The sequence below is a fragment of the Nicotiana sylvestris genome, chromosome 6, assembly GCF_000393655.2.
Source record: "Nicotiana sylvestris chromosome 6, ASM39365v2, whole genome shotgun sequence".
In the NCBI taxonomy this organism is placed as follows: domain Eukaryota; kingdom Viridiplantae; phylum Streptophyta; class Magnoliopsida; order Solanales; family Solanaceae; genus Nicotiana; species Nicotiana sylvestris.
The window spans coordinates 187,846,812-187,858,853 of record NC_091062.1 but is presented as its reverse complement, the minus strand read 5'-3'; the positions used below and the strand labels follow the sequence as shown (position 1 = coordinate 187,858,853).

Genomic DNA, 12,042 nt, shown 5'->3' with positions numbered 1-12,042 from the left:
CGGCCGCGAAACATACACAGGGGCATTTTTGTATGAAAATTTTAGCCTAGTATAAATAAATCTTTTTTACATTTTTAGGTTATGTTATGTTTTGCTGAGCACGTGAGACGACTAGTTTTTCCTATTTGGGAAATTCTGTACAATATTTACCGTATAACATTAGATTTTCATCTTTTAATTTAGAGCCCATTTGGACATACAAATTTTTTCCTTTTGTCAAATTTTTTTTTGAAAACAATGTTTGGTTATCCCATTCTTACCAATTTTTCCTTTTTCACTTGAAAATTCATTTTCAAATTTGAAAAACTGGTTCTTACCACTTTTTAAATTGAAAATGGGAATTTTCTAGTTTTTAGTTTTACAAATTTACCCTATATTTTTAAAATTTATAAAATGAATTCGTCAGTTTTTCATCTTTGGCAGATACATCTTTGGCGACTGATGGTGGAACATCAGTCTTAGTTGATACTTGAACTCTGCCTACTGGAAGTTTGATTACATGGTTATGAGAAATATGTGGCTATGCCTGCTTTTGCATCTTCTCTGTGTGTTAGTAGAATCAGAAAATGTGATATTGATTTTGCATCTTCTGTGTATTACAGTAAAACAAAATATGATAACAGTTAAACAGTAGCATTTTGATTGTTTATTTCAAGTAGGATAATCAAATTGGGGTGGTTTTGATATTTTTTACAAGTTGTGGGGTATAAATCATATTTCATGATTTTGAAGAAAAAAAAGGCATCCAAATATGTTGCAAAAATTATAATCAAACACAACTTTATCTTCAATTCAAATTTTAGTGAAATTCCAAATTTGAAAAAAAATAATTGGTATTCATGTCCAAACGCCTACTTAGTATTATGGATTTGATCTTCTCTTTATGTGTGATTTCTGCTATTATCATGAGTAGTTATACCTATAGCTAGGGTTGTGACCTAACCCTAGTGTGGGTATTTGATGGGTCTTGAATTTTAGGGCTTGAATGTGTATGTGTTAGTAATTTTTAGCCTAGTTCTTGCTAGAACTATTGAATTAGTGGTTGAAAACACTAATTTATGCCTTTATGATTTAGTCTCTACTTGAGAAAGAGGGACTAAGTCTAGGAAAACTAGGTTGACAAGGAATTGGGGTGAACTCAAGAAATTGATAGCCCCAATTAAAGGGTTTAACCTAGAGAAAGTAATACCCGACTTGAGCTAAAATCACTTGAATTGCATGAATACCCATTTGGACTTGAGAAACCCAAATTGGACAAAATTACTCAAATTACCGAGAGGTATAAAGTGAGTACCTGAGTGTGATAGCTATATTACGACCCCAACTAATCACATGATTGCCCTAGATTCTTGCTGCCCGTTAGATATCCACCTAGGCAGAAGTCACTATCCTAGTCCCTTTAAATCCTTGAAAACAACCAACAAAAAATATTGTACTTAGTTTCAAATAGTGCATGCTATAGACTAGAAGTAGAAGTAGAAAACAAACCAATCATTTGTGGAAGTGAAATTAAGAGCAAAACCCGCATCTCTACTTGGATATAAACCTAACTCCAAAAAAATTAACTCCTTGTGGATTCGATCCCGACCTTTGTTGGGTAAAATTGCATCGACCATCCTCGCTACTCAATAATAGTGTAGGCTTGGACCCGATAAAGGAGTAGTATCTTGGAAGTCGCTCAAACAGACATGCATCGCCTGCTCTACAATGGAGTTTGAGTTTATAACTTTAGACAAGGCTGGTGAAGAAGCTGAATGACTCCGAAATTTCTTGAAAGATATTCAATTTTAGCCCAAACCTTTGCACCTATATGCATACATTGCGATAGTCAAGCGACAATAGGAAAGGTAGGAGCGTTATGTATAACATGAAATCTCGTCACAATCGATGAAGACATAATACCATTAGACAACTACTCTCTAATGGAATTATCACAATTGACTATGTAAAGTCAAAAGATAATGTATCAGATCTACTTACAAAAGGCCTAACTAGAGGGCGGTTGAGACGTCATCAAAGGGAATGAGACTATGGTCGAGGACAAGTCATGTTGCGGTAACTCTACCTAGAAGATTGGAGATCCCAAGAACTAGGTTTAAGGAGATCAAACAAAGTCATTAGTGATGGTCCATCATTGTCAAATAATTTTTTTTTGTCCATTCTTATGATGAAGACACTGTTCAGTACCAAGGATAAAATGTTAAGGCTTTTTAATGATTTCTAAGTTTGATACGGGGTATATCAAATAGTGTATCTATGGGATAACATGTTTAGGAATCACTTATGTAAGTGTGACGTGTAAGCCGCTTCAAGGAGAATTTTGTAAAGCCAGTTCTCTACGCGCTTATGAAATTTAGCGGTGTTCATGGCTAAAATGAATACAACAAGGAGAACCAAAGACGGTTAAGGGTTGATTGTATGATATATGGTTGTCTAGGTATACACCAAAATTCGACGGTTCAAAGATATCAAATCTACCGATTGATCGAGTATATCCGATATATGTTCACTACGGAAAGATCAAAGGGAAACCTACTTATCCAGATGCGATTGATCCTTACTTGCGAATCACACAGTTTTTCCATGCATATTTTTTGTTGGATAGCCATTCCCTATTCATGTGGGGGATTGTTAGGTTTTGTTAATTAAAACAAAAGAGGTATGAATGGAAAAATGGTGGGAAAAGAAATGGAGGCAAATAAAATTTTGAATTAGTCCCTTTTATAAAGGAACTTTGTCCCTCATTTGATAGGAAGAAGAAAATTCGCGTGCTTATATATAGAAGCACTTCTTCTATCTCTTAAAGATTTGAGAAGAGAGAAAGCCTCGCGCCATCGTCGTTGTCGCTCGCTCGGCTCAAGCACTTCTTCTAACTCTTAAAGAGTTGAGTAGAGAGCAAGTCTCGCGTCGCCGTTGGTCGGATTTGGATTTGGTCAATTGATATGATTGATTGATAATTTTTTGGACCAAATTTATTTTTCATTTCCGTCATTTAATATTTCCTTTCTAATATTTTTGCATGGGAAAAGATTAAATTTGCGGCATTATTTTCAGCGGTCAAATTCGCGACCAGTCATTCCGTTTAACAGAAATTCTGCTTAATAGGTACCTCTTCAAACGAACAGACACCTTTGCACCTATTGGGACTCATGTCTGTTGGCTATAAATAGAGAGGCTCAGCCTCATTTGTCACTACCAAAATCTGAATATCTCTTCCCTCTATCTTCTGGATTCTACATTGATTTTCAAAGCAAAAACATAAGCATTTTGTGTGATTTGCTTCGCCATTTGAGTTCGCCGAAGTTATGTGATTTGAAGTGCCGCTATCACAAAATAGTTATTTCCTTCTATCCTGGAAGGAATTAATTCGAAACCTTCAACTGTGAGAGAATTAAATTCCCTAAGGACACATAAAAAACTTGTGGGCTCGAAATTTTTCTGTTTTGTTTTCTTAAACTAACATTTTCTGATTTTCTAGTTTTGAATACATGTTACTAACAGGCTGCACATCCACTAATTAAATGAATGTCAGTTATTCGACATTAGTATAAGTATTGAGTAACTCCGTCAACCAATGTTTAAATCACTATTTCAAGATTTACTTGTTGACAAAGCTCGTTCTTGACATTGATAACAAAGCCGAAAAAAGCGAAGGAAAGTGTGGCTCGCACCATTAGCAAAAAAAATTAGATGATTGAATTTTGGTTGGCTAGAATTACTAATCAGAGTGTATGGGTGGTGCCAAAACAGAGTGTATTGTGCTGTCGTAATCATGAGTCTGTTTATTATTGCGATTGTATTCACATAATCGTCTAAATTTACTGTATTCCAATCAAGCTCTGTTCTTTTTTACTTTCTGTTTACTTCTGTTTTTTAGGTTGATGTACTTTAATTTATTTCGATAAAGCTAAGAGGAGTAGACTCAAAGATAAAAGCACAATGTACAAAGAAATAAATGTCTCCAACATCACAGCTAAAGCTAGTGCAGCTGCTTATATGCTTGATCATAATAATATAAGAGACAAAAACACATCTCATATATCCCTTATTTAACTCATCATATATATAAATATATAAAAAATTACAATAATAAATATAATCAAGAAAGAGCATTCAACTAGTTAGCAACGTTAAAACATGAACTGGAAAAAATCGACAACCTCAGAATTAAAAAGAAAGATATATAATTGGATTCATGAGTCACAGGTGCATGCTACAGAGAGTCGATAGCCATAATTGTGCTTAAGTTCATAGGTGTCATGTACTTGTCTGAACCAGTAAAAATTGTTTGGACTATGATTTTGTTGGCACGTTCTGTTGGATGGAAAGGATCCCAAAATGCATATAGATCTCTGTTTGGACATAAATTTGATGCAGCTGTGCAAATTCCAACTCCATTATATGGCCCTTGTCCACAACATGCCACTTTTGATGTTATAAAACCTGTGAAGTGAACAAACAATGGTGATTTTAAATGATTTTCATTCATATGAAGGTTAATCCTAAAGGGTAAATAATCTTATACTATAGTGCAATTTAACCCGTAGTAGTAGGCTATAGAAGTTAAGCTCAAATTAATAAGAGTGTAACTTCTTTACACTAATAGCGTAAAGAATTTCTACATTATCAAGCCGCCTAAGATATCTAAGATATATAACAACATGTAATCATCCAAAACATGTGGGGTTAGTAACATGAAAAATAAGACATAAAGCTAATACAACAAGTTTAAATGCATTAATTGTGTAAGAATTCTTAATATTATCATTGTATAGAAATTAGATCTAACCAAAATTGAGTTTAAATTATAAACACCAACATATTAAAGAATTTTTATATTGTCAGCATAATTTAACGTGTTATGTAGTAATTGTTTACTACTTATATTTTTCAAATTATCAAAATATGTTTGTTATAAACAACTACTATTTATTATTGCAAATGAATTCAACGTATGTGCACTAACAGTAATGTATGATATTTCTACACTATCATGTTAAATTGATCTGCAATAACATGATATTTATGTAATAGAATTTGATAGTAACTTAGAAAATAGAATAAATAATCTATTATAACTAGTTAAACTGCATTAATAATGTCAAAATTCTTAAACCCATAGCAGACAGTGGCGGATTTAGGGAAACTTCATTCGTTGAAAAATTATACTGTATATATAAGGCAAAATCTGTTTTTATCTCTATTTATTATATTTTGAATCCCCTTAAACACATCCCAAAAGTATAGCTTAGTGATTAAGGGGATTCAAAGCCTTTGTGAGGTTATTGGTTCAATCCCTTTACAATCTCTTCTAATTTTTTGACCTTTTTTCTTTTTTGAACCCTCTTAGTTGAAATCCTGCCCCCGCCACTAATAGTGGATATCTCAATATACACTGTTAGTACTAGTGGCGGCGGAGCCTGGAATGTCAAAACATATAAAAGTGAACATACAAAAAAATCAAGGGGAGTTATAGTATATATGCATATAAATTTTTTGTTCCGCCACTGGTTAGTACGCAAAGTTAACCTAAAATATAGAAACAAAAGAATTCATACCGAAGGCTTGAGGATCTCTGATGAAGTCGTTCTGCATATCCACAGCGTTAGCAGCAACAAAAACATCAGAGCCAAGTTCTTGATTGAGACTTAGAATCATTTCAACAAGGAGAGGATTGAAAATAGCAGAAGCACGTTGAGGCTCCTCTGCACATTCGCCATTGGTGCTCCTGCTGGCTAGACTAGATGGGACACAACCTAATGGTCCAGATCCTGTCACCAACACTCTTCTTGCTCCCAAATCATACAGCCTCTGCAACAATAATTATTACGCTTCCGTCTCAAATAAGTCGATGTCCGCTATGGGTTTAGGATTTCATATATGATCACACTGAATTTTACCACTATAACAATAAAGTTAGTAGGGCGGTCATCCATACGGATGACTTGGGATCGAATACCCCTTTAGTGCCTTCTTAATACGGATGGCTTGCTTAATACGATTTACATTCCATGTGTGATTTGCAGGCTATTAGACAGGAAGGTTTACCCAGTGCGCACGAAAATAGCGGCTGCGGGTTTACCCTCTTACAAAAAAAAAAGTTAGGTACCTTGATAGGTAGGTTTTGCCTACATATATGGAGGATAAAGCTTAAAAATTTACCACTGTGGTCAAATCTCTCTATAACAATATCCTTATATAATAGTCATTCACTAAAAGCCAAGTTTTCTTTGGAATCGATTTTTATATTGTGCTATAATATATGATGTCATCTATAACAGCACTTCATTATAGTAACAAAAAAATATCGGAACAAACGAGGATATTATAGAGAGGTTTGGTTATACAATGAATTAAATGTTTATAGTGTGTTATAGTAGATAAAGTTAAGCAATAATGTTAATGACAAAAATAGTTGTGTGTGTTTATTATTGTTATTATATATAATTGATAAAGTTTACATACCGACATTGGCAAAGGTTTAGGTGTGACATTAATGACATCATATATTAGGAAAATTCACCTTTTGCTGTTTCTTCTGTCCTTTTTGTTAAATCGTAATTCAATGGAATCTATGTTTTTCCTTAGCACTAGTACAATCAGTAGACAAGTCTTCAAATCTGACCCTACATTGTAGTTAAAAGTTAAACAACTAAATTTGATCTAAGAAAGTCATTTTCCTAACAACTAATAGGCACTTAAATTTTGTATTCTTGACGAGTACCAATACACATAGCACAAAATCTAAAATTTAGAATCAATAGGTTCAGAATTACTATAATATTTGTTTTGGGAACCCCAGAAAAAATTGCAACCCCTACGGCCTATGTCCTTCGGGTGAGCATCTTGTGCGCACTGGATAAACCTCCTTGTGTACTAGCCTGCAAATCACACATGGGATGTAAACCGCACCAGGCAAGCCTTGTGCGACAGGCTAATGCAGAAGACATTGAGGGGAGAATCGATCCCAAGTCATTTGTATGGATGACCGTCCTCCAAACCAACTGGACCATCTCCGAAGGGACATTACTATAATATTTTTATACGCATACTGTTTATATATTTTTTCATAAATGTATACATAATTCGAGCAGAAGGAAATATGAGATGTGTTTATTACCATCAAAATCTTCCGATACTCGCTGATAATATAAACAGAGAAATCCTCAAGGTTGTACTGAAGTCTTCTGGCTGAAAGTGGTGTGAAAAAATAGTTGTTGACATAGTCATTGCCTCCCAAAGTAATAAGAACAAGAGCTTTGTTTACTAGCATCTGTGTCTGTTCTTCTCCTAAAAGAGCACTCACTCGAGCCTGGTATTGTTCAAAGTTTTGTAGTTGCTGGGAAATTCTTATTATGTTTGCCTACCACAAAAATAATTTAAACAAAACCAAATTAATTCATTAATTATTCACTCCAGTCAACGAGTATGTACAAAAATTAACTTGACAAGAAAGTGCATTAATTGCTCCTTTTCAGTTGCATGGTTTGGTTTGCAACAGAGGCAATGAACAAAAAATAAACATATTTAAGTCATATACACGAACAGGGTAAAAAAATTCCCATTGTTATTGTTCTTTAATCTATTATAGTAGATTATCATTTTTATCAAGTTGCCGGTTATGATCATAGTAGAAATATGTGATATGATTGTATAAATATGTGTAGACCATCAATGTATAAACAGTAAACTCAAAATAGACTACTTTCCTACATCCCAATTTGTATGATTCACACTTTTCTTTTTAGTCTGTCAAAAAAAAAAATCTTTCTATATTTTGAAAATAATTTAACTTTAAACTTTTTATTTTACTTCTAATGAGATTATTTATAGCTATATAAATAGCTATGGTGAGTTAAGAGCACAAATTTTAAAAAAAAAAATTCTTAAATCATGTACCTAGTCAAACATTACATAAACCGGATGGAGGTAATACCATATATTACTTTCTTTTATGGATTACCAACCAACATTTACTATAAATGCATACCTTTCCTTAGAAAATAGACATAACATATTGCATATATCCTGCTATATTTTCTTTTTACCATAATTTTAAGTCGACTTAAAAGAAGATTAGGACGTGCAAATTAATTAATTGGACTTACAAACTGAACTCCAGTATCGTTAAGAATTCCAATTCCAGCAGAAGCAAAATTTGCTCCAACGAGCAATTTATCTCCAGTTAGCTCAGGGTCCAAGTATGGCAATGTTGGTTCAGCACCAAGCTCTTGGCCTGTCCATATACACATTTTCATTAACAATAATTCCATTATTTTCGCAGATAATGTTGTTAAATTCCTTGTAACACAGTTCAAGGTAGAGGCAAGTGATCTATATTCTATAATGTAGAGTTAGTGGGTTCAAAATAATTAATCGAGCCTAATTCTTAATTATATAAGGTTTGCTGATCTAGCTACTACCTCATGACTGCAGTAAGTTAACATTATTCCCATTTTTTAATATAAGAAAAAATAAACCCTGCTAGCACATTAAAATTATATGATCATTTTTTGTGTTTCACTTTCCCCAAATATATATAGGATCAAATGTATACTCTAGCTAGTAATAATAAAAAGGCAAGAGCACTTAAAAGAGACAATCGTGACATATTATATAGTATATAGGTGGTTTGCTTCATATTTGGCATTCATTTCCCCTCCCCTTCCTAGATTTCGCTTTATTGTCTGCTATGCTAGCTAGCCTATGATGAAGGCGCTCTCTAGGGAGATTGCTTGAGGAAGGCCCCACATAGCATTCCAAGGGGTTAGCTGGACCTGCTCTAAATCCGCCTCTTGTACAATAATATAGAAAAAAGAATTAGGAAACTTACTTATAAGATCAGGTATATTGAAGCCATTGGAAAAACGGCCAGTAGGACGATGAGTAGGATAATCAATGCCATAAGGTGGAGAATCAGCCCTTGCAGAAGTTAGTAAATAATTGTTGTTTCCATTGTCAACAAGTGAATCACCAAATACAAAGAAAGCACGAGCCTCAGTACAAGTTACAAAAGTTCCAATAAACATTACTAGGAAAATAGTAGCAAAAATTGGACTAGGCATTTTGAACTAATATTATAACTAGCTAGAAAGGTATAGTATACTATTTTTTTTGCTAGTTGCTATAGAATTATAAATGATAAAGTGATTGAGGCATTTATTTATACTACTGGAGGGGATGACTTTGGATTGCTATATTGTTGGTTGGTTGAAGTGTATTAAATGGACAGCCTCCCAAAAGCATGAAAATGAGTAAAAATGGGGGCCAACATAGCAAAAGAACAAGATTAACAAATTTGCCTTAAAGGAAATTTTTCGGATGTTATATTATACGTGCTTCAAGTTAAGCCGTTAATGGCTGCAAAACCTAGCTACACATACATTTGCTTAAGACTTATCAACCAGAGAACAATTTCAGAACGAGCTGAGTTCAATGCATTGATCAACTGAACTCATGACTTTTGACTTAACTTGCAATAGTAACTAATTGTGCAAAAAATACTGTGCATGCAGCGCCTAGAGAATTTGGTTAAGCCTTAAGCAAAAACTTAAGGAGTAGCACTCAGTTCAGGGGCGACGCAATGTTTATTGAAGGTGTTTCAACATATATAGAATAATTACTATGCCAATAAAATAGTTTTTTAGATATGTATAAATTGTTGAATCATCTCGATATAAATGAAATATGTAGTGTTATGACAAAAGTGGCTCAAATTTTGCTCTCAGCAGAAGTGTAGATCTTAAGTGTGACACTATTACTTTTGATAGACTTCTATTTCCTTTTTTTTAGTTGACGGTGTTAAATTTGACCAGCTTGCATACAACAACACAGTAACAACTAATATACCTATATTTTCATATTGTGGAGCCTGGGAGTGTAAAGTTTACGTAGACTTTACCCATACCTTATAAAGGTAAAGAGACTGCTTTCGATGAATCATCGGTTCAAGAAAAAAACAATATTCAATTTGACCTGCTTGCGTGAACAGTGGAAAAGTAATGGGCAATGCTCTTAGTCCAGTTTAGTGACTAGTGCAAACTTTAGCACTATAAATTCCAAGGTGGATTCAGATGAATGATCCAATCCTTCTTAAGTTTCTTATTAGCGTCTTATGATCCCACAATTAAAATAGTTGAAAACATTGAAATAAGTTTCTTATCAGTTCTCTAGTTAATTACACATTTCTATCGCTCAGAGCTACTGCAAGACAGCTGCTGACAGCCAGTACAGACAGAGATGATGAGACCTTAGGGCCCGTGGTGAAGCTACAATATTACTTCATGATTCGGACGAATCCAATATCTTTTGTTTAGATCTTGTATTTATATTCAAAAAATTTCTAAATCTGTATAAATATTTGATTGCAAACTAAGTACGTAACTAAAACGAATTGTAAGTTTTGTACAAATACAGAACTCGTAAGCTTCAAATCTCAACTCCGTATCTATTTAACGCCTTACATCATCTCTAGAATTCAGCGTAACTGCGAGCTCAGTGTAGAAAGTTTAGTGCAGTTGGGGGGGGGGGGGGGGACACTTGAGAAACAGTTGAATGCGACTGTTGAATTGGATTTTCAACCTGTCGCTTTTTAGCAGTTGAGGCTGGCCAAAAACAATCGAGAAGAGCTATTTAAGCTATTTAATTTTCAGTTGTGAATTTTGACATAAAATTTTTCTAAGTTTTATAAGTAAAATTTCATATATGAAGACTACAGAAAATTAATCTAAGCTACAATAGTTAATAATTTAAATATTTATAAAAAATAGTAGAGTAAAACATAATGAGCTGAATTCTCATTTCTTGATCACTAGGTTTTCTTTTAGCATGTTTGTAAAACAAAAATCTGTATTTAACAGATCCTTCTTGTTATGAACCATTTAAAAATTGGACAAAATACAAAATTAGCCGGGGCCAAAACTAATCGCATTTGTTAGTCAAAAAGTATATAAATTTGTATCATATATGTATAAAAAATATATTTTTTGACTAGTATTATTTTTAAAAGTGGCTAAAATTATACATCACTCTTAAAATTTGGCTGTGGTTGCCTCTTTTTCAGCAAATAAAGCTAAAAGACTTACCCAATATGACAGGATATTTTATTTTGTGTCTCATACAACTGATATTAGTTGTATGAGGCAACTTTTTTGTCTCATAGTTTTGTGGATCCAAATTTTTGTGGACCCAGAAGTGTAAGATTGGTGTCCACAAATTTGTGAGACAAAAAAGAGCCTCATACAACTAGTGTAAGTTGTATGAGATACAAAATAACACTTGTTTTAAACGTGAATTCTGCGTTCCGAGGTCTTAAAAAAACTTCTTTCGGCATCACCTTGATTGCGTGCGCAGTCTGGGCGCGTAGCCGGAAAGACATTTTGTGAAAATCTGTGAAAAATGATGAATTTTGCATTAAAGTGAGTTTAAGTTGACTTCGGTCAATATTTTGGGTAAACGGATCCGGACTCCTGATTGGACGGTCCCGGAGGGTCCGTAGGAAAATATGGGAGTCGGGCATATGCCCAGTATCAAATTCTGAGGTCCCAAGCCCGAGAAATGAATTTTTAAAGAAAATTGTTTTCTGAAATTGTTTATGAGTTTTGGAAATGAATTGTGATTAAAACTTGATGGTATCGGGCCCGTATTTTAGTTTCGGTGCCCGGTACAGGTCATATATGTGATTTAAGATAAGTCTGTGAAGTTTGGTAAGATACGGACTTGAAACGACGTGAATCGGATCGTTTTTGAGAAGAATGGAAAATTTGAAGTTCTTGAGAAATTTCATGATTTTGATGCTAAATTCATAGTTGTTGACATTATTTTAGTGATTTTGAATGCACAAGTAAGTCCGTAGAGTATTTTTGAGGTAGTGTGCATGTGTGGTTTGGAGCCCCGAGCGCTCGAGTGAGTTTCGGATAGGTCTCGGGAGGTTTTTGAACTTAGGAAAAATTGCAGGATCTGCTGTCTGCTGGTGTCCAGGTGTTTGTGCTATGCGATCGCATAGGAAGGTTCGCGATTTAGGGGTCCATTTTTGTATATGCG

The 12,042-nt window shown here is 34.0% G+C and overlaps 1 protein-coding gene across 1 annotated transcript; it reads right to left on the bottom strand.

The window, feature by feature from the left end:
* Nucleotides 1-4,039: 4,039 nt before the first annotated feature.
* LOC104247458 (GDSL esterase/lipase LTL1-like) lies at nt 4,040-9,137 on the bottom strand. Its single transcript, XM_009803484.2, has 5 exons — nt 8,834-9,137; nt 8,109-8,236; nt 7,121-7,363; nt 5,559-5,811; nt 4,040-4,443 (listed from the first exon to the last, which is right to left on the bottom strand). The coding sequence occupies exons 1-5, from the start codon at nt 9,063-9,065 to the stop codon at nt 4,214-4,216; spliced, it is 1,086 nt and encodes a 361-aa protein (XP_009801786.1). The 5' UTR covers nt 9,066-9,137; the 3' UTR covers nt 4,040-4,213.
* Nucleotides 9,138-12,042: the final 2,905 nt, after the last annotated feature.

Bases quoted from the DNA above. Each gene is read 5' to 3' on its own strand.
- LOC104247458 (XM_009803484.2), bottom strand. From the start codon at position 9,065: ATGCCTAGTCCAATTTTTGCTACTATTTTCCTAGTAATGTTTATTGGA. The intron at 7,364-8,108 runs GTAAGTCCAATT...TTTTTGTGGTAG, and splicing joins ACGATACTGGAGTTCAGTTT to GCAAACATAATAAGAATTTC. The intron at 5,812-7,120 runs GTAATAAACACA...TTATTGTTGCAG, and splicing joins AGTATCGGAAGATTTTGATG to AGGCTGTATGATTTGGGAGC.